Source organism: Mustela erminea, chromosome 3 (assembly GCF_009829155.1).
Source record: "Mustela erminea isolate mMusErm1 chromosome 3, mMusErm1.Pri, whole genome shotgun sequence".
Taxonomy (NCBI): Eukaryota; Metazoa; Chordata; class Mammalia; order Carnivora; family Mustelidae; genus Mustela; species Mustela erminea.
The window spans coordinates 130,432,723-130,454,474 of NC_045616.1; the positions used below are offsets into that span (position 1 = coordinate 130,432,723).

Consider the following 21,752-nt stretch of genomic DNA (forward strand, 5'->3'; position numbering starts at 1 on the left):
ACTAAACTCCAATTGGTGGGAGAAACTCTCACTCCGTTCCCGTTGGCTCTCGCCGTCTCTCGCCGCTCGGTAATTGGCAGGCCGGCTCTCGGGCCACCGCACGTCACTCTCTCACCCCACTTCCTCGGCCCTCCAACTTTGTCCCCGCCCCTTCCCCCGCCCTTCCAGCCACGAGGGTAAACCCTAGCAAGAGCCCGCCTCCAGTTTTCTTCGGATTGGTGGAAGCCGGACTAGGGGGCGGGCGCTGCCGGGTAACTCTGCGGGCCGCGATTGGCTGCTGGAACCACTGTCCGGCCTCCCACCGACTCCCGGCTGTGCCGGAGTCGGGTGGGTCGGCAGCTATAAAGCTGGTGACGGCGGGGAGGCACCGCGTCTTGCCCCTCGGTGGCCCCATCTCTTTCTTTCTACGGCCACCGCCCGGTCACATTTGGGTGAGTGCCCGGGCAGGGGGAGAGCTGGGCTGCTGCGGTGCCGGGCGGGGTGGATACCAGGCGGAGGCGGTGTCCTTGACTAGGCCCAAAGGAGCTCCAGCTCGGTCCGGGTTGGGGGGAGGCAGGGACCCGGCCGGGGAGGATGGGGGCCCCGCGAGCAGGGCCGTGCCTGGCCTCCCCCGCCAGGGGCCTGGGGCCGACTACGGCGGGTTTGACGAGGGGCTGGGGAGGGGAGAAGGCGAAAGGGCGTTGAGGGCCAGGGTTCTAAAGACACAGCCAGGCGCAGGAGGTGCCGGGGATGTGGCTGTGATCCCCTTGAGGCGACCGGGGCTGGGGAGGCGCATCAGGAGGGGACGAGGAAGGAGCTAGGCTGCCAAGGCGTTCCCAGTGCTTTGGGTTAAGGGTGGGCGCCGAAGGATGGCGAAGATCGCATCTAATTAGGTGGAGGCTTGTAGGTTGGCAGGGGGTGTGTCCTCTTACTGCCACATCTAGAGAGTGGCCGCGGTGGGGGAAAGGGAAGTGGGCGAGCATAACTTTTCTTCCCCAGCTCAGGGGCAAGAAAGCATCAGACCCGTGATTTAAGCTGGCCGAATACTTGGGCTGTTGACTGCTTCAGTCTGCTTGCTTCGCCTCTCACAGATTCCTGCCTCCCACCTTCCCGCCTCTATATTTTTTATGCCCATATTAAAGAAAAAACGGGTTTTCTTGGTGTTCTGAAGTCCCTTACCCCTCCTTCCTGCTAAGAGCTTCAGGGTCAGCCTGACCTGATATGACGTAGTGGACAGGCCCCCACAGGGCCTTCACACACAGTGGGTTTTGGGTTAAGCCAAGTATAGGGTGTCTTTGAAAAACGTGTGTTCTTCTTTAACCAGGGGTAGAGAAAACAATTACTCTGACCTACGCTGGAGGAGGGATTTGGACAATAGGTTGTCTCTGCTTGTTGTTTGCCCCGTGGCCTTGGCGTTAGGCCATCACAGGCTTCTTTCACTGCCCACCTCTGCCACAGCTCCTTCCAGCTGCTGATGTTCTTGTCAGCCTGCTGCGGTGGGATGATGTACTCTGGCTTCTGCTGAGTAACATTTGCTCTATCACATTGATGAATTAGAACAACAATGGCAGGATAAATGACAAAAGTAAGACAAATGGAAGTGTTTGTATAGTTAACAGGTTTTTTTCCTTTGGAGATGGCGTTTGGACATCCATTGTACAGATTCTGTTAGAGGGCAAATTGAAAGTCCTTCACATGGATCTGTTCAAATAGTTCTTTGTATCTTGAGATCTCTAAGCGGTTTGTGTTCTTTCTTGGAGCAAAACTTTCTTTTTAAAATTTCAGTTATTTTTTGTAAGGGTAAGGAGGCCAGGGATAGCGTATTTTATGCGAAAGAAGAAAGACTTTATTTTCTTGGTGTTTAACCTTTGTAGGTCTCTTTCTCCTAAATTTGTAGGTTTGCCCTTTATTCAGTTCTAGTTTAATCAGTAACCCCAGTTCTTAGGAAGGTGTTTCCAGTGGGGAGAAATTACGGGATATTTTGTTTGGGACCATAGAAGGCCACGTCATCTGCTGGCTATTTCGGAGCCTTTGATTTTGTTTTCTTCTTACATATTCCTCCAGAGTGCTTTTACATCTTGTTTTTCTTAACTGTGAGATGGACCTTAAGATTTTTTTAAGATTTCATTAATTTCAGAGAGAGGGAGAAAGTATGAGCAGGGTGATGGGCAGAGGAAGAAGCAGGCTCTCTGCTGAGCAGGGAGCCTGATGTGGGGCTTGATCCCGGGACTGTGGGATCATGACCCGAGCCAAAGGCAGATGCACAACCTACTGAGCCATCCAGGCATCTCAGACTTGAAGATTTTTTGATTGAGATTTTAGATAGCTTTTCTGGAAGGAAGTGCAAAACCCTGATATTGATGTAACGTGTATTTCCTCAGTGACCCAGAATTATTTAAAACTGTAAAGCACTGGAACTGAATGAGGGAAGATACAGTTGAGGCTCTAGTTTGAGGAATTTGATGGGCTATGCATCAGAATCTGTAGTTTCATATGGAAAAGAACAGTCTTAAATTTTATGTTGGGTACTAACAAACCAAATATCATAGAAGAGTGTGGTTTTTTTTTTTAAAGATTTATTTTTTAAGATTTATTTCAGAGAGAGAGTGGGAGGAGGGGCAGAAGGAGAGGGAGAGAGAATCTCAAGCGGACTCCCCACCAACCACTGAGCCCTCTTGCAGGGCTTGATCTCACAACCCTGAGATCATGGCCTGAGCTGAAACCAGTTGGACGCTTAACCAACTGAGCCACCCAGGCACCCTGTGTGATATGTTTATGTCTCTCAGGATGGTGGTACAGATTCAAAAGGTTGAAAACATGTTACCCAATCTAATGAGAGGATAGTAGGACTCAACTCTTAATAATCTATTCATTCTGAGGCTTTCGATATGTGGCAATGCTCACTTGCTGTCAATTGAGTGTGGTTAGAGCAGTAGAAGAAGAGCTAATTTTTCAGTCTTCATCTTTGCCAGTTTTGTGATTAGGGATGTGTGCATATGGGAATGATGATAAAAACAACCAAATGTTGTCTTATTCCGTTTGGATCCCTTACATTTTTCAGTAGAAAGCCAATTTTCTTAAACACTTTCTGGGCACTCTTTGGTGCAGCGCTCATTTAAAAAAGTGATAGCAAAAAGAACTTACTAATGAGGGCTGCTGACAGGTACTCAAATCTAAAAGGTTTGTCTTTTGTGATAACTCCAAATTCAGCCCCTCAGAAAATGGCAGTTGAATGACCATTTCTTCAAGATCTCAAGGGATTTCAGAAGAATCAAAATACAGCCCTTCTCCCAGCAAGAGTCTAGGAATCAAGTGTGGCTAGGAATACTGCCCCTAACTAGCTTTCCATTTTTCTAAATCGCACTGTTTTTACTTATTTATTTATGTTAAGATTTTATTTATTTATTTATTTGTCAGAGAGAGAGAGAGAGAGAGCACAAGTAGGGGGAGTGGCAGGCAGAGGGAGAGGGAGAAGCAGGCTCCCTGTGGGACTCAATCCCAGAACCCTAGGATTATGACCTGAGTTTAAGGCAGACACTGAACCAATTGAGCCATCCAGGCGTCCTGACTAGTTTCCCGTTGACAGTAGACTATGAGGACTTCGTGTGGATGACATAGACCTGCTGTAGAAGTGCGGGGCCCTCATTGGAAACTTGAGGAAACCTTGGAAGAGGTAGCTTAGAACAGGGCCTCGAAATAGGAGTAGAATTCGTAAGCAGACCAGGAGCTCTGGGGAGAGGCAGGCATGTGCGTTTTTTCCAGAGAGAACTAGAGCCAAGGACGGTACAGGCATGGGCAAAGCCTTACTAGCAGTTTTGCTTGCTTGTGCCTAGGGAGAAAAGGTTGCCAGCCCTTTCTTATGAAAAAGGATGTCCCGATTTCTCTCCTGGTGTAGTGAAAAAGATGGGCAGGCAGCTGCTTCTGGTGGTCCATGTACCTACATGGCTGCTGGGCGCATTTCTCTGATGACTTGTTTGAATCAAGGCTGAGGAAGGATCCAGAAGAAGGAATTCAGAACTCTGAGCAAACCCCAGGAGGAAGCATCATTGCATGAATCTGGTGGCCTTAGCAGGCTGCGCAGTCTTCAGTTTTTATCTTTGCCAAGCTCAGGGCCCCTGTGCTGCGGCTCCCGGCGCTCAGACGTGCTTTGTGCTAACCTGCCCAGCCGCTGCGGTTCCCTAACTGCTTCCTGACCCGGTGGCCGGCCTCCATCTGACTCTCTGAAAAGACCTTCTGTTAGAAATAAGCTGATGACCGGCTGGAGACTTTGGCAGAGCAGTTTCAGTCAGGATAGAGAGCCCTCCTAGCAGCTGCAGACCAGGAGGGAAAGCCCGGTCCCTTTCTAATGGACTGTTCCCGAGAGTGGCGCTTACCGCCTCCGTTTCCATTCCTGGTCTCCAGGCCTGTCTTTTTCTGGAGAGCTTTGCTAACACAGCTGTCCTCTGTGAACCTTGGTTTTTCTTCTGTTTCTTTCTTTGCTCTGATGCCCTCCTCTCCCTTTCTCCTCCTCTTGCTTCTCCTCTCTTGCCCATCCTGTCTTTACCCTCCTCTTCTCTCTGCCCAGCTCTCCCCGCCTAGAACTCTCTCCAGTTGCAATAATCAAAATTGAAAGAGGGAATATTGGCAGTTCAGGAGAAATTTTATTGATGAAAGTAGCATCAAATGCATATACGTACATGGTTTCAAGAAGAGATATTACTAAGTTATTTAAGTTATTTAGTCTCAGCATGGAGGGGGAATCATGTAGTCTCCGGTTAATCCGGCAAAGGCAGATGCTAAATTTGCCAATAATTAAGTCGAGAGCAAAGGTAATCATGTTTTCATTAAACATAGAAACTGCTGTCTCAAGGAACAATCCTCCAGACCAGATGGACACAAAAAAAATGCTCCAGTGTCCCCTTCCCTTTTTATTTCCACATAATTTAAATGATACTAAAGCTTAATGCTCTTTTATCTTGATATCATGTGCATATCTTTTTAATACAGTCACTGTAGGGAAAAATCACTTGGAAAAGGTTGGGGAGGGTGGAGGTCGACGCCTTGAAAAGTAGGAACAGAAGATTAAGTAAACGAAGGTAATTAGATCTTGTTACAGAGATTAATATTTTGTTTAAAAAATACTAAGAACCAGGGTAATGGTGTATTGGTGCTTTATATTACGAAGTGTTACTCACGTATTTTATCTTCTCAACCATCTGGGAGGGTAGGTATTAGCTGCGTGTGATAGATGAGAAAACTGAAGCTCAGAGGGGCACACATTGCTAAAGCCACAAGCTCCTAAGGGTAGAGCAAGCTCTTTGTTTTGTTTTGTTTTGTTTTAAGATTTTATTTATTTGAGAGAGCACGAGTAGTGGGGAGGGAGCAGAGGGAGAAGCAGCAGGGTCCGAGGACCCCAGGATCAATGCCCAAGCCAAAGGCAGACGCTTCACCAACTGGACCCCTCAGGCGCCCCCAGAGCAAACTCTGGAATGTGGGAGTCTCATTACTCCGGAACTTGCTCGTCCAGTCCAACTTACTTATATTCCTTTCGTTCAATTCATTATAATTCAAATTTAGTAAAGACAACTAACAGCTCTCCTGGCCATGCATTTGGTTTCAAGCCAGAATCAGTGACAGGAGCTTTGTCTGGCAGTTCGTTACCAGTACTGAACCTACCACTGTAACTCATGAAATAAGCGGGGTGGGGGTGGGGGTAGGGAGTTTTATAAGCTTTAAGTATCATTTTTCTAGGCAGAGTCAAATTCTCTTCTATGCAGTGTAATTGGGCAAGGAATTGTTTACTTTAACTTACTTTGAATTGGAGTCATTATTTGAATTTCTATGGTGATTGATGACTTTAAAAGAAGTTCTTATTTGAAATTCCTAGTGCCTGAAGGAGGAAACACAGTGACAGACCTGGAGACTGCAGTTCTTTATCCCTCACACAGGTACGGCATCCTGTCATGCTGCTAAGGAACGCCTTCCTCTCTCATGGAAGGGGGAAATTTAATTTTTATCCCAGGGCAAATGGCCACTTGTGTGCCCCACACATTCTTAAAACCTATTAACAAAGTTTTGTATCTTTAAATATTAGTTAATGCCATAGTGCTTTGGGAGACTGGCCAGTTTTGTGATTATTAGACTGATGTTTGAAATCTAGAAACTAATTTTTTGACATTTTTAAAGATAAAATTTAAAAAGAAAATTTACACATTTTATTATAAATATAGAGTCCCCATTATCCTGCCTAGTTTTTTTTTTTTAATTGTGGATACAAGCCTCTTAAAAATAGTGAAGTACCTTTTTATCAGCAAAAAGTTGAAAATATATGCAGGTAACTTTTTAAACTGTCAGGTTTTTAAACTGTATTTGATTTAGAATTTTTTTTTTTTTTTTGCTATTTAGTGAATGACTAGAATGCCCCATTGTGTATGGCATTCACACTGTAGTGTGAACATCTCAGATCTTCAGCTGGCCTTTTTCTTTTTCTAAGTGTATCTGGCCTACTTCAGAGAGCATTTGAGAGGACAGGGTAAGAGCATACACTTAATAGGGTAGTTAAAAGTAAAAATTACAGATCAGAAACTATATAAAACTTTTTGTTGTTCAAAATGCCATGGAAACAATTACTTCCGTGTATTAATTTTCCATTCTTTTCCAACTTAATCTTACTCCACCTTAATTTCAACCAAAAGCCAACTATTTCAAATTGCACAGCTTTTTATTAGGAATATAATGAGGACATCTTGGCTGCAAAACTCCTCAGAGAATGAGCAATATTGACTGAATTAGAAAATGTAAAAATTTTTTCCACACCAAGCTCAGAGTCATGATTCACTTCCAACCTGTTGAGTGTGGGTTAAACTACGTTTTCTTCCCCCAAATGAAATAGGGCACTTATTTAACCTGTCAGAAGTTTAAGCATAAAAGTTATGCCTTGTTTCTTAGGTACAATAATATAAGAACTGATCAGAGCTAGTCAGATTATGGTAAATATGGATTAATTCTGGAATCAAAGCCTTGCATTGTAGCCTTTAATAAACTGTCCAGAAGATTGTATGTACATTTTATTTCCAGAAGCATTTCAGGCCTCTGGGTGAGGGACGGAAGACCACACTGTCCTCAGTGTATTTAGAGCAGTTTGAAGAGTGGGAAGAATCCCAAGTGGTAACCTTGTGGGAAAGGCTGGGAAAGTGGGTAATACTACTGCCTCTAGTTTGGGGACTTAGAGGGTAGCATATGGGAGGGGTTCTTCTTATAAGGATAAAGACTGGTCTTTGGTTTTTAACATGAGTTGTAGAGCTCTTTTCCTTTTTTTTTCTTTTTCTATTTTATTTTATTTATTTATTTGACTGAGAGAGATCACAAGTAGACAGAAAGGAAGGCAGAGAGAGGGGAAAGCAGGCTCCCTGCTGAGCAGAGAGCCCAATTCGGGGCTCAGTCCCAGGACCCTGAGATCATGACCTGAGCCGGAGGCAGAGGCTCAACCCACTGAGCCACCCAGGTGCCCCCTGTCGAGCTCTTTTTTGTGGATTGTGCAGAGGACTTAATCTTGTTTTACTGTAAACTCAGAATCTGCCTGGTAACATTTAGGAGCGTACCAGAGCTTTGATGACCCATCTCTGGTCTAGTTCTCCTGACCTACTGCTTGCCTGCTCTACTCACTAGGCCTCACGTTTCACTTCAGGACTTCAGGAAGTTAGCCCAGCTTTTCCTACATCTTTGTACCCTGCCTTTTTCGATGTTGTCCACCCTGTTGAAAATCTACCACTGTTTGCTTCTGCAGAGCTTTACTGACTACTCCTTACTCATTCTGAAGATTCAGGGCAGCTCCAGTAACCGAGAAGCCTCTCTTCCTACTCCTTCCCTTGCCTCCAGGCTGGGTTAGGTAGTTCTCATAGCATAATGTGATGTCTCTGTTGTTTTCCTTGGTTATTATTAGGTGTTTGTATCACCTAATAACACATGGAGATGGAGAATATTTGAAAGGGGAAAGCTTATCTTCTATGAAATTTATCCCACAATGAATCTTGGAACACTGAAAAAATTGAAAAGAATAAAAATAAAGAGGGAAAAAAAACTTATCCCAAATGTTTGGCATGTAACATGTTGTCATTGTTTGAATAAATGAAAAAACATATAAATAAGATTCTTATGTTTAGAAGGAAGATTCAGTGGTATCCCTTGGGACCTTTAACTTAGATTTTATGATTATATTTCTAGGTGCTTATTTTTTAGGTTTTAATATACTTACAACTTTTTTTTTTTTAAGATTTTATTTATTTATTTGACAGACAGAGATCACAAGTAGGCAGAGAGGCAGGCAGAGAGAGAGGGGAAGCAGGCTCCCCGCCAAGCAGAGAGCCCGATGCGGGTCTTGATCCTAGGACCCTGGGATCATGACCTGAGCTGAAGGCAGAGGCTTTAACCCAGTGAGACACCCAGGCACCCCAATATACTTACAACTTTTAAAAAAAATATTTGTCAGAGAGAGGGAGAGAGCACAAGCAGAGGGAGGCAGGGGGAGAAGCAGGCTCCCTGCTGAGCAAGGAGCCTGATGTGGGACTCCATCCCAGGACCCTGGGCTCTTGACCTGAGCTGGAAGGCAGATGCCTAACTGAGCCACTCAGGCATTCCAGGACACTTACACCTGATGACCTGTGGGCTAAGCGTAGATGACATGATCTAAGGATACCTCTCTGCTTTAGATGTTCTTAAGATTTCAGTAATTAACTCACCAAGGCAGTAGTCTATAATTTCATTATACCTAATACTATACCAGAGTTTGCAGAGTGGCAGAGGACAAATGACATAAACATAGGATTGGACTTTTCATTTTTAGGAGTCAAAGTAGTAGTTGGTAAATGCTAAAGAACATTGGTGAACCAGTAGGACCCAGGTAACTCTTATGAGCCAATTCATTAGGCAAATGAAGACCTGAAATTCTGCTACGTAAGGAGCCTTTTCCAATTAATGTGATGCCTAAAAAGGAAATTGAGTTGTTGAAGTTTAAATGGGGAAAAAATTCTTTCTCTAAAATGAATAGGCTGTGTCGTTCTTCACACCCTGACAACTGTATATTTCGGCTGGGTTCTGAGTAGACTGCCCATGGAAGTACTCAAGGGAGAGAGAAGATGGGAAGACGAGGCTGGCTTGTTTTGTCAGTGGAGGCAGCAGGAAGGGCTGGGGTGGGGGGTGGGGGGAGTGAGGGACGGGGTTGGAGGGGCAGGTCCGACCTCGAGCTCAGCAGCAGAGGTGCTGGTACTGGTAGATCCGGCAGCTTCAGTAGGAGTGTGAGCTTGTGGGATCCAAATAACCACATTCCCCCTTGACTCCTCTGGTCCCACCAAGCTTCTAAGCATTTCCCTATATTAAATTCTCCACTGTTGGAAGTATCTAGAATGACTTCTCTTTTTCTGATGAATACTATCTCTAAAGAAATTGAGACGGCTCTGATAGGTTATGTGACTTGCCCATATGCACATAGCAGTGTTCTTGAGTGGGTAGCACATTTATTTTACTGTTAGTAAAAGTATTGACAGCGTGGCAGCAGTCCTTTTTTTAGTGCCCTTTTAAAAAAGAAACAGGTGGCTTTAAGAGATATTTTCTAGATGCCACACAATTAATATGTGGATTACCAGTTTTCAAATTTGAATCAGAGTTTGGCTTTTTCTCTGATTTAGAAGCTAAGTGATACCTTGTGGTTCTATGGTCATTTATTTTCTATAGACTAGCTGTAGAAAGTATAGAATATTGGCATATGACCCTGTTATGAGTCCTGGAACTTATTTTTGCTTAAAATTTCCATCATTTGGGTTGTGGGTGGGGGACGGGGTCTTCTTTATAATAACAGGGGACTTGTGGAGATTTACTTGGTAGACTTCTATAGTGTGGATTTTCTACTTGCTGAGATTGTGTAGATCATTAGAGTGTGACATATATTTATGATGACTGACTGACTGACTGATTTAAACTTCCTTGGATGGCCAGAAATAGATCAGGTACCTGAAGTCTGATTTGTGGACCATATTACTAAATTGTCCTTGTATTTTATCTTACAGTGTTTTACAATAGAAGAATCTTATTTGAGTTTTCTTTACCTTTAATAATCCTGTCTTAAATCTAAAGAGACCTAGGTGGGTTTTTTGTTTGTTTGTTTGTTTGTTTGTTTGTTTTAAAGATTTTAAAGTACTCTCTCCCCCGAGTGTGGGACTTGAACTCAAAACCCTGAGGTAAAGGGTCACATGTTCCACTGGCTGAGCCAGCCAGGCACCCCTGAAGAGGTCTAGTTTTAAGTAAAGTGCAAATCTTTTTAAAAGACAATAATTTTAAGTGGCAGTATTCCATTCATACTGTAATCGCTACTTTCACATATTAAAATTGCCTCTAATACAGTCAGTGGTATTGCAATAGCATATGATGACAGATGGTAGCTACCATGAGCATAGCATAATGCAAATAAAATAGGCCGTACACCAGAGACTAATGTAACGTTGTGTGTCAACTACACTTCGATTAAGAAAAATGTTAAAATAAAATTGCCCTAAATAAAATATGCTAAACTTTAGAAACTAAATTAACATTTCAGGTGGTAGTTGAACTTCTAGTGTTGATTTCTTAAGTTTGACAATCTGGAATTTGTAACCTAAAACAGTGTTTCTTCTTATTTCTTTCTAAAGCTCTTTCACCATGCCTGGGTCACTTCCTTTGAATGCAGAAGCCTGCTGGCCAAAAGATGTGGGAATTGTTGCCCTTGAGATCTATTTTCCTTCTCAATATGTTGATCAAGCAGAGTTGGAAAAATACGATGGTGTAGATGCTGGAAAGTATACTATTGGCTTGGGCCAGGCCAAGATGGGCTTCTGCACAGACAGAGAAGATATCAACTCTCTTTGCCTGACTGTGGTTCAGAATCTTATGGAGAGACATAGCCTTTCGTACGATTGCATTGGGCGTTTAGAAGTTGGAACAGAGACAATCATCGACAAATCAAAGTCCGTGAAGACTAATTTGATGCAGCTCTTTGAGGAGTCTGGGAACACAGATATTGAAGGAATAGATACAACGAATGCATGCTACGGAGGCACAGCTGCCGTCTTCAATGCTGTTAATTGGATTGAATCCAGCTCTTGGGATGGTATGTTACATGTTACTCCAAAGAGACGCTCCTTGAGGATATGTAGGCCCAAATGACCTTTTGGTGAATGCCTCACGCAGACCTACCAGTTATGCTTGTTTGAATATGGTCAGAAATATAGCTCTTTCAACTTACTGATTTATAACCTGGTTATCTTTATCACATAGGACAAAATTATAAAAATTTACAATTTTTTTCGCTTTGCCAAAGAAGGGAAAACATATTCTAGGAAAATAGAAGATTTCAGTGTATACATATGATACTTACAGTGGTGATCACCTTCTTGTGTTATTAACAAAAATCTTTTTCAGGACGGTATGCCCTGGTAGTTGCGGGAGATATTGCTGTGTATGCCACAGGAAATGCTAGACCTACAGGTGGAGTGGGAGCTGTTGCTCTGCTAATTGGGCCAAATGCTCCTTTAATTTTTGACCGAGGTGAGTGAGTGGGAGAGCATTTCTTTTTTTATTAGCAATGTATGTTGAGGAGGTTGAAAATATAAATAGAAGCTAGTACTTACTAAGTGTTCATTAAATGCAGGTACTGCCTGCTCAGTGCTTTATATGTGTTAGCATAATTGGTCTTTATAGCAATTTTATGAGGTACGTAATGTCATTCTCATTTTACAGAGCAGTAAAATGGGTTTGAGTAATAAAGAGTAACTTGCCCACAGTCATTCATTAGTCACAAGTTTACTTTGTTTTCAGTTCAGTAGAGCCCTTGTGATCTCTCAGTTGCAGATAGGAGACTTATATAAGATGTTGTATATCAAAGGAATCTTAGGCCTGTCTGTGGACACTGTTATGTTTCATTTCAATTACATGTCAGTTTCACCTTGTGATTTCCATGCTGCAGGTGGCAAGAGTTGACTAGATAGTTTAGGAAGGTCCCTAGATAATGCATTCTGCTGACTACCAGACAGTCATCAAGGAGCAGAAAAAATACATATCATCTTCCTTTTTTGTTCTAATAGGACTTCGTGGGACACATATGCAGCACGCCTATGATTTTTACAAACCTGATATGCTTTCGGAATATCCTATAGTGGATGGGAAACTCTCCATACAGTGCTACCTCAGTGCACTAGACCGCTGCTATTCTGTCTACCGCAAAAAGATCCGTGCCCAGTGGCAGAAGGGTGGGTTTCATCCATGAGCCTTGGTTTGGGTATCTGTTGAGGGCAGTGTGGTGGGCTCTCTCCAGTGAGATGCTGCTTTGTGGGCATCCTTCATTAGTGTCCTCGAACTATTTCTACCTCACCCACCAGACTGCATTTCCCCACAGATTTGGGACATGTGTAATTTAGGGATGCAGGGAAGCTTTGGAAATGAGGTCTATCTATGTAAAAACGCTTATTTAAACCTACCCTGGTAAAAAAAAAATCAAAACTAGGGTAAAAGTAAGAAACTTGAAGTTTTTTCATCTTTTGAGAGAGAAACTTTCACAAGGCTTTAGTTTGCAGCTGTGATCCAGAGTTGACCCTAGTGAAAATAAATTACTGAAGTGACCCCCTTTCTCCCACAGGCTTTTGCAATTGACCTGTGAATTCATACTTACTTTTCCAGTGTATCCATTAATCTCTGTCTTTAATCCTGGAAAATTTCTTGAGATACTCAAAAGGACAGCATTTGAATTAGTGCCATTAAAACACACAGAATCATATAAATTAGGATTTTTTGTTTGTTTGTTTGTTTGTTTGTTAAAGATTTTATTTATTTATTTGACAAAAAAAGAGATCACAGGTAAGCAGAGAGGCAGGCAAAGGGTTGGGGGTGGGTAGCAGGCTCCCTGCTGAGCAGAGATTCCCGATGCAGGGCTTGATCCCAGGTCCCTGAGTCCATCACCTGAACTGAAGCAGAGGCTCAACTCACTGAGCCACCCAGATGCCCCAGTTAGGCTTTTTCCATAGACCAACTTTGCTTTATAGAGGTTGTAGGAGAGGGTTAAAGTATTGAATAATGTAATAAGATTCATAGTGGCCCTGGAGAAGCATTGTTGCTGTTGTGTAAAGTGTCATACTGTTTGTCAGTATTGAACAGGGCAGTGATTTTTCTTATGTTATTAGGCCCCACACTGAGAAGTACACTCTACCTTGTCTGTGTGTGCTAAACTCACCCCCCAAAATCATGAAATTACTTATAATGCCACAAGTTATGCAGTTCACTATTTTCTTTCTTTTTTTTTTTTTTTTAAAGATTTTATTTATTAATTTGACAGAGAGAAATCACAAGTAGACGGAGAGGCAGCCAGAGAGAGAGAGAGAGGGAAGCAGGCTCTCTGCTGAGCAGAGAGCCCGATGTGGGACTCGATCCCAGGACTCTGAGATCATGACCTGAGCCGAAGGCAGCGGCTTAACCCACTGAGCCACCCAGGCGCCCCAATGTTCGCTATTTTCTATCCTATTCTATTTCATTTTAAAAATACCCTAAAGTTAAAAAAAAAACCATATCTGTCCCCAACCCACTAAATTAATTACAGACTCTTAAGACTGAAGTTTGAGGGCGCCTGGGTGGCTCAGTGGGTTAAGCTGCTGCCTTCGGCTCAGGTCATGATCTCAGGGTCCTGGGATCAAGTCCCGTGTCAGGCTCTCTGCTCAGCAGGGAGCCTGCTTCCCTCTCTCTCTGCCTTCTTCTCTGTCTAGTTGTGATCTCTTTCTGTCAAATAAATAAATAAAATCTTAAAAAAAAAAAAAAAAGACTGAAGTTTGAAAGCAGTGATGTGGGGCGGGGATGTTGTTCTATCCCTGGATGTCTTCTTGATAACGCATTTTAAGTCCTAGAGTTATTTCATTATACAGTACATTTTTGGTTGCTATTTAAAGCTAGAAGAACATCCTAGCCTCGTTCTAAAATCAGACTGCAAAAGTTAGTGTTTTAAATGAATTTCATCATTTCTTTGGGTTTCTTTTTCAGAGGGAAATGATAAAGATTTTACCTTGAATGATTTTGGTTTCATGATCTTCCACTCACCCTACTGTAAGCTGGTTCAGAAATCTCTAGCTCGGATGTTGCTGAATGACTTCCTTAATGACCAGAACAGAGATAAAAATAGTATCTATAGTGGCCTGGAAGCCTTTGGGTAAGAGAAGTTTATTGGGATTGTTTTTTTCTTCTGTGTGTGAGTATTTTATCTGTTAAACCACTCTTTTTATAGTTGTGAACATTTTAAAGTTAAAAGGATCTTAAAAGTATCTAGTCTAAGCCCTTTATGTCATCAGTGAAGAAACTGAGTCCCAGAGAGGATCCCCATGAATTCTTTAGTCATCTCTACTCATATTTTCTGATTTCCTCCTGTTAGATCTATTCCTGTTGTCACCATGATAGCAGAGCCTCATGAGTCCCTGTGTTTACTATGACAGCCTCTGAAATCTCTCCCTGCCTCTGGAGCCCCTGTGCCCATCCTGTAGCCACCAAGCTCAAGTCCTCTTTCCTGCTCCTTCCACATTTCCCGGCGTGTAAGGCTCCCTAACACACCAGGCCTGTGAAACTCATTCTGTCCCTTCTACATTTAGTAAAATTCTTTTCAACTTTCTAAGACTCAGCTCCTGCAACATCCTGACTTTTGGAACTAAATAGACATGATGATGGACTTGTAGTAGTAGCGTATGTTCTGTTGGATGATGACAGAGCTTTCGTGAGTTTATTGACCCATGAGAATTAAGTTGTCTTAACCTGATGATAAAAAGCTTTGACAGAAAGGACCATATGTGTGCAACTATTACATCTTCCATGGCAATTAGCTTATTGCTGCTTGGCTTTTAATAAATAGGGAAACCAGATCGTATGCACAGATTAGAATATTAGTGACATTAAGTAATATAATAAAAACGGTCTTTGAACATTGTAAGATGGTCTTTTTTCTAAATCTTTCAGGGATGTTAAATTAGAAGATACCTACTTTGATAGAGATGTGGAAAAAGCATTTATGAAAGCTAGTTCTGAACTCTTTAATCAGAAAACAAAGGCATCTTTGCTCGTGTCAAATCAGAATGGAAATATGTACACCTCGTCCGTGTATGGCTCCCTTGCTTCTGTCCTAGCGCAGTAAGTACCTAGTTCCGCTGCCTAACTCCTCTCATTTGGGGCTGCTAGATTTGGAACACCAAGCCTGGTGGCCCGCATGTTGGTGGCAGGTCACAGGGTAACATTTTCTTTCCAGGTTCTCTAGCCTACCGTCCGTTGGCTTAAAGTATGAGTGGGACGAGGCTACAGTTACTCCTGAGCTCGAACGTTCATACCAGCCCTCCTGGCTGCTCTCTGCGGTCATCTCATTCTTGACCTGCACTTGAGCGTCAGTCCCTAGTTGACAAAGTCACTTATTCTGTGTCGTAATAACTCTCATAAGCCCCGTCATGCCCAAAGAGACAGAAGCTCTTGTTTTCAGTCTGCATATTGCAAAGCTTTAGGTCAGCTTCCTCAGGCTATGGGATGAATTTCTACTCCCAGCTTTGGTCTTCCCACACATTCTAGCTTTGGATCAGTGAGACTTTTTATTGGTTTTTACTTTTATTTATTTATTGTAAAATTTAATTATTTATCTGAGAGAGAGAGAGTGGGCTCCAACTGGGGGAGGGGCAGGCTCCCCACTGAGCGGGGAGCCCCACATGGGGCTACATCCCAGGACCCTGATCTGGGCTGAAGGCAGCTACTTTACCGACTGAGCGACCCAGGCCCCCCTTGGTGAGACTTTTCAATAGCTTTTCTTCTCCCTACACAGGTACTCGCCTCAGCAGCTGGCGGGAAAGAGGATCGGTGTGTTCTCTTACGGTTCTGGTTTGGCCGCCACCCTGTACTCCCTTAAAGTTACGCAAGATGCCACACCAGGTAAACGCCCACGCTGCCCGCGTGGCTTGTCGGGAGCCTGTGTGCTAGGGGCTGAGGCTGATTCAGCGGGCTTCTCGGGGGCGCTGGAATCTGTCCCGCACAGTGTTCCTTTTGTGTCTTCTTCACTTTCACCACAGCCAGATTCTTACTCTCTGAGAATCTGCTGTGACTGAGTAAATGGCAGGGTAATGTCTGCGTCAGGATCTCTTCTTTCCTTTTTTTCCAAGTCAGAAAAAAGATGTATAGGGAGCTTAAAAAATCTTTGTATGGCGTTATGTTTGACTTCTTCATCAAGTTACTTTAATTTTTAACTTTTTTTCTCTCATTTTCTCTCATTCATAAAGCATTTATAACCAGGGAGGTGATGCAGGCAGGGAAAGGGACTGTGTCCGTCTAATGCAGCAGCTGCTGAGTCTCGTCACATGACTGAGTAACACCAAAGCTTTCCTTGTTGGTTTGGTTTTATACAAGATACCTTATTTTTATACATTTATGGTCCTGGCTTATATTCCTGAGCAGGAAGGAGCAGAAACATGGAGAAAAACTGATGAAAGACTTGGCATTACTCAAATACTGTGTCATGGATTGACCATGGACAAGTTATTTATAGTTTCAAATCCCATGTTTCCTCATTTGCTACTGAACAAATGTCTAGTCAGAGATCACAGGAAGCTGCTTCAAACAGATACCATTTTTTTCTCTTAACTATAAACAGTATCCGGTAGTTCTATAAGAAATGAAGAGTTGTTTTTCCTTTTGGCAGCATCTTGTTCATGTTTTCAGGGCATGCTACTTTTGTCTTTTTTTTTTTCCCCCAAGATTTTATTTATCGGAGACATCTGGGTGCTTCAATTGTTAAGCGTCTGCTTTTAGCTCAGGTTATGATCCTAGAGTCCTGGAATCAAGCCCCACATCAGGCTCCCGGCTCAGCAGGAAGCCTGCTTCTTCCACTCCCCCTGCCTTGTGTTCTCTCTCTATGTCAAATAAGTTTTTTAAAAAGCTTTAAAAAAAATAATAAGATTTTATTTATCCATTTGACAGAGAGACACAGTGAGAGAGGGAACACAGGCAGGGCAAGTGGGAGAGGGAGAAGCAGGATTCCTGCTGAATACGGAGCCTGATGCAGGGCTCAATCCCAGGACCCTGGGATCTTGACCTGAGCTGAAGGCAGATGCTTAACGACTGAGCCCCCCAGGCGCCCCTGTCTATTTTTCTTTTAGACAGAGTCTGAAGGGGTGTGGGGAGGGACAGAGAGAGGAGGGAGAATCTGAAGCAGGATCCACACCCAGCGCAGAGCCTGATGCGGGACTCAGTCTCACTACCCTGAGATCATGACCTGAACCTAAGTTACTTGACACTTAACTGGGCCACCCAGGTGCCCCTACTGTCGTCTTTTAATTTTGGGATTTACTGTTTTAGGGTCTGCTCTCGATAAAATAACAGCAAGTTTGTGTGATCTTAAATCAAGACTTGACTCAAGAACTTGCGTGGCACCAGATGTCTTTGCTGAAAATATGAAGCTCAGAGAGGACACTCATCACTTGGGTAAAAATATTAAATTGTGTTCGAACATCTTGGTACCCACCCAGAAGCCTACCAGGGGGCGCTAATAACCTGAAACACATTACTTAAAGATAAGGGTGTCCAGGCTTGACTCAGTACTAATCTGATGTCAGTGAGAATTGTGGGGAAATGGGCAACTTACTATCTCTGGTTTTACCGGCAAACTTGCAAATCATAACTAACGTTTCATGTCCTTTGCCTTTCCTGTAGTAAACTATATTCCCCAGAGTTCCGTAGATTCCCTCTTCGAAGGAACCTGGTACCTTGTCAGAGTGGACGAGAAGTATAGGAGGACCTACGCCCGGCGCCCGGCCCCCAGTGAGGACACCCTGGGCGAGGGAGTTGGACTTGTCCACTCAAGCACAGCCACGGAGGTGGGTAAAGCTTGTAGTGTTTGCTCTCGGCCTCTGACAGGGTGAGAAGTTTCCATTCCCAGGTCTCAGGGCTCAGGGGACCTGCGACTGAGCCACGTAAAGGAATGTGGATAAAGCAGAGTCCCTCAGAGCAAGGGCTCCGCACTGGCTTCCCACTGTGCCATTTGCTAATTGTATACAGTGCTTGGTGCTTAAATTACTAGCATTTTTAAAACGTGGGGTTTATCGGCTCAGCACAGAGTGGATCAGTGCATCGTCTTACTTCTCACTCTTACACCAGTTAGGTGGCTAGTCAGCCACCAGAGTCAGAGCGGGGAAAGCCAGAGTGCCAGTTGGAATGCCGTGTGTACTGTGTATGGTGGCTCGCGGTGGCCACCTTCTCTCCCGTGTTGTGTGTTTGTGTAACTTCACTATAAAGAACAGCTAGTTAGTTCCTTCCATGGAAAGCTCTAGAGAATGTACATTTAACATAAACCTCTCCACAATTGTCCTTTCTCAGTTTTTTTTACTAGAACTCAGCACCATGACTCTTTAAAACAAAAGAAAAACGCCTTTTTTCCCTTTGATTTTAGCATATTCCAAGTCCTGCCAAGAAAGTGCCGAGACTCCCTGCAGCAGCAGCAGAGGCCGAAGCAGCTGTCATTAGTAACGGGGAGCACTGAGATGCTGCTCTGAGCTCGAAGACTGCGGGGCGGGGCGGGGCGGGGGGGGGGTGAATGGGAACAGTTCTGGGAACGTGGGATGCCTGGGGACAATTTTAAAGGATTACATGTTGCGTAACTTTTTATGTGACTGACACGGAGCCTGGAGAACTGTCGTTCTTGGGAGAGTCTCTTTGCTCACTCCGCTGCCATGCTTCCGCTTGTGGTCTAGCCAGAGCTCGGTGTCCAGGAACGGTTAAGGGCTCTGGAAACATACCTCTCTGGCCATTTGTGTGCATGAAGCTTAGTTTTTCAGTGTGGTATGGTGAATCGTGTGCTTCAGGCAGGGAAAGCAGAGGTACTGGTCTCCAATTTTAATTTTTTTAAACATAAGAATTTTGTACTTTGAACAAACAAGCTTACTGAAAGTACCTGCGGTTTTTGAAAAGAACTTTCTAGTTTGGGGAATGTAGTCTTCGAATGTGTTATGCACAAACCCTGCTTAAAAATGGCAAGACGCACATGCTCTTTTTCTGTCACTTAGAAGCCCTGAAGAGGGAGAAGGGGTGGGACGGTAACACTGGGTCTGGAAACTGAAATGCCGCTACCAGTCCAGGCCAGCGGTGACGAGCTCTCGCAGTGACCTCTGGGAACAGAGAGACGCTGGCATCGAGCAGACGTCTGCTCAAACCACGGGGCACGTTGGGAAGCTCCGGATGTCGCTCTGGTCTGCTTCGGAATCCCTGGTCCAAGGTGGAGATGTCAGTGGAGCCGTGTATGAGGAAGTTGTTGCAATCCTTCTTTGCACCTTATTTTGAAAAATAAATAAGGCATTTTTCTGGCTGCCTTTTGAAAATTTTAAAACAAAATGGAAGGATGGGGCGCAGGGCATCATTAGGTTACCTCTGATGCTTCAGTGTTACGCATTCAACTTACAGACTGACAGCCGAAATTCATGGTGTAAGTATTCTCTTTCCTTGAGTATCTTTTCAGTGAACATTAAAAAGTACAACCCAAGTTTTGTATGACCAGCCAAAAAAAGTATTCCATTTCGAGGTCTGAAGTAGGATTTATAAAGCATTTTTGGAGACTTTCACCTTAAAAACAACAACAACAACAACAAAAAACTATCACATGGGATGAATAAGCAGACTGGTTAGACAGTTTTATAGATCTTCTTGGTGCTGAACTATGACATGAGCCTTATAGATTGTAAAATAGAGATAGTTGGAACTAATGTACAGAACTAAATTTTTTAAACTTTATTTGCTGTTAAATTCTGTGAAGTTTCAGTTATCTAAATAAACTTACACGAATACGAACTGTAATGTTTCAGATTGCAAGTAATACGTAATGTAGTGTTTGTAAAATACTCTTGTCTAATATTAACTAGTGGTATTTTGATTTGTACAGTCATGATTTGTTAAAATGACTTCATTTTAACATCCACTGATGTAGATTAATAATGTAAGTTCACATTTAAAGATTAATGGGGAAATGGTGCATGTAATACTTTCACAAGTATTGGGAGTTTGGTATGTTTTGAAAAGAATAATTTAACTTTTGGGTGTCAGGAAATGGGTTTTTCTCAAAGTCCATTGCCGGCAATGGGCAAGCCTAGTAATATTGGCACAGAGCGTTAACTGTACACCTTATTAACAGTGAGGTGAATAACTTTGAATAAAGTTTTAGAGAAATATTTCAGATATTTGTGTATTCTTTTTCCCTCCTAAACTAACAGTTTAGGCAAGAAATCAGCTAATAGGCTATTTTGTAAATATGGGTGTTTGTTTCATTTCTGTTCATTCATTCACTCATTTATCTTTTTTGGGGTAAGATTTTATTTCTTTGACAGAGAGAGTACAAGCAGGGGAAGTGGGAGAGGGAGAAGCATGCTCTACGCTGAGAGTGGGCTCTGTCCCAGGACCCTGGGATCAGGACCTGAGCTGAAGGCAGCCGCTTAACTGACTGAGCCACCCAGGCACCCGTATTCACTCATCATTCCGCAAACATTTGAAAACCTGATATAAGCAAGGCACTCTGGATTAAATGAGCTTTAAGACATATGGTTTTGCCTTCAAGGAGCTATTCATCTAGTATAGAAGAATTTATACTGAGAATTTATTATTCTTACACTTCAGACACAGACATTAGCTCCCAAATCGGGTAGTAAACATGTATAAACTTAGCCATAGGGGCACCTGGGTGGCTCAGTGGGTTAAGTCTCTGCCTTCGGCTCAGGTCATGATCTCGGGGTCCTGGGATCAAGTCCCACATCGGGCTCTCTGCTTCCTCCTCTCTCTCTGCCTGCCTCTCTGCCTATTTGGGATCTCTCTCTGTCAAATAAATAAAATCTTTAAAAAAAGAAAAAATAAAAAACTTTGCCATAAATATTTATGAAGAGAATTACTATGTTTGCCTAAAAGCAACCTAAGATTAAGAGTTACCAATTAAAGATTAAAAGCAAATTTAAGAGTCCATATAGAATGGCCTATTATCAGCAAGAGCCTCCAACCTAAGAGCCACATGTTTTAAGATTGATTTATTTGAAAGGGAGAGCGAGCATGAGCAGGGGAGAGGGAGACTCTCAAGCAGAACCCAACTGAGCGTAGAGCCTGACTGGGGCTCGATCCTATGACCGCATGAGATGTTGACCTGAGCCGAAATCAAGCACTGGACACTCACCCAGCCGAGCCACCTGGGTGCCCCTAAGAGCCCCATGTTGCTGGTGCTCCCAGGGGTTTTAGAGTTTTTGCAGTGGCGGGAACACTGGACTAATTACCTCTAAGAGCCCTATCCACTCTCAGGATTGTATGAATTAGGAATTAACCCTGATTATCTTCTAGCCCAGTTCAGCTCATACCATCATGTCATGTGTAGATTCAATACTTAGTGATAATTTATTTTCTAGGAGAGTCTGTCCCTCTGGGTCATTTAGAAAACGGGCTAGTGTTCTTTCTGTAAGGTCATTTTTGCAAATTCTTCCATCCTAATTAATGTTTGTTGGAATTTGTGCTCTATTTGGGCACTTAATTTTTTTTTTAACATTTTGGCTTTTGTTTTTATGAATACTAATGAATAAGTTTAAGATTCACAGGAGATAAAACTCAAACAGATGCAAACAGCTGCTTTTGATACTCCTGTGACTCAATTGAAACACTTCATGTCATGTCTCCTTGAAATGTTGTAGAGAGAAACACTAAAGGGGTCAGTAAAGCACGGAACGTAACAAGATCTTTAAATAATTTAGAGCTAG

The 21,752-nt window shown here is 43.2% G+C and overlaps 1 protein-coding gene across 2 annotated transcripts; it reads left to right on the plus strand.

Annotated features, from left to right (window-relative positions):
• The first annotated feature begins 285 nt into the window (after positions 1-285).
• Positions 286-20,200, plus strand: HMGCS1 (3-hydroxy-3-methylglutaryl-CoA synthase 1). Of its 2 annotated transcripts, XM_032337478.1 has the most exons (11): positions 286-431; positions 5,846-5,906; positions 10,638-11,095; positions 11,407-11,532; positions 12,069-12,233; positions 14,008-14,173; positions 14,968-15,138; positions 15,812-15,918; positions 17,338-17,463; positions 17,692-17,855; positions 18,428-20,200. In XM_032337478.1, the coding sequence occupies exons 3-11, from the start codon at positions 10,648-10,650 to the stop codon at positions 18,515-18,517; spliced, it is 1,563 nt and encodes a 520-aa protein (XP_032193369.1). In that variant the 5' UTR covers positions 286-431; positions 5,846-5,906; positions 10,638-10,647; the 3' UTR covers positions 18,518-20,200. The 2 variants fall into 2 exon arrangements, with proteins under 2 accessions (XP_032193369.1, XP_032193368.1); XM_032337477.1 differs by lacking the exon at positions 5,846-5,906 and having other exon boundaries at positions 317-431.
• The last annotated feature ends 1,552 nt before the right edge of the window (positions 20,201-21,752 follow it).

Bases quoted from the DNA above. Each gene is read 5' to 3' on its own strand.
- HMGCS1 (XM_032337478.1), top strand. From the start codon at position 10,648: ATGCCTGGGTCACTTCCTTTGAATGCAGAAGCCTGCTGGCCAAAAGAT. The intron at 15,139-15,811 runs GTAAGTACCTAG...CTCCCTACACAG, and splicing joins CTTGCTTCTGTCCTAGCGCA to GTACTCGCCTCAGCAGCTGG. The intron at 17,464-17,691 runs GTAAAAATATTA...CCTTTCCTGTAG, and splicing joins AGAGGACACTCATCACTTGG to TAAACTATATTCCCCAGAGT.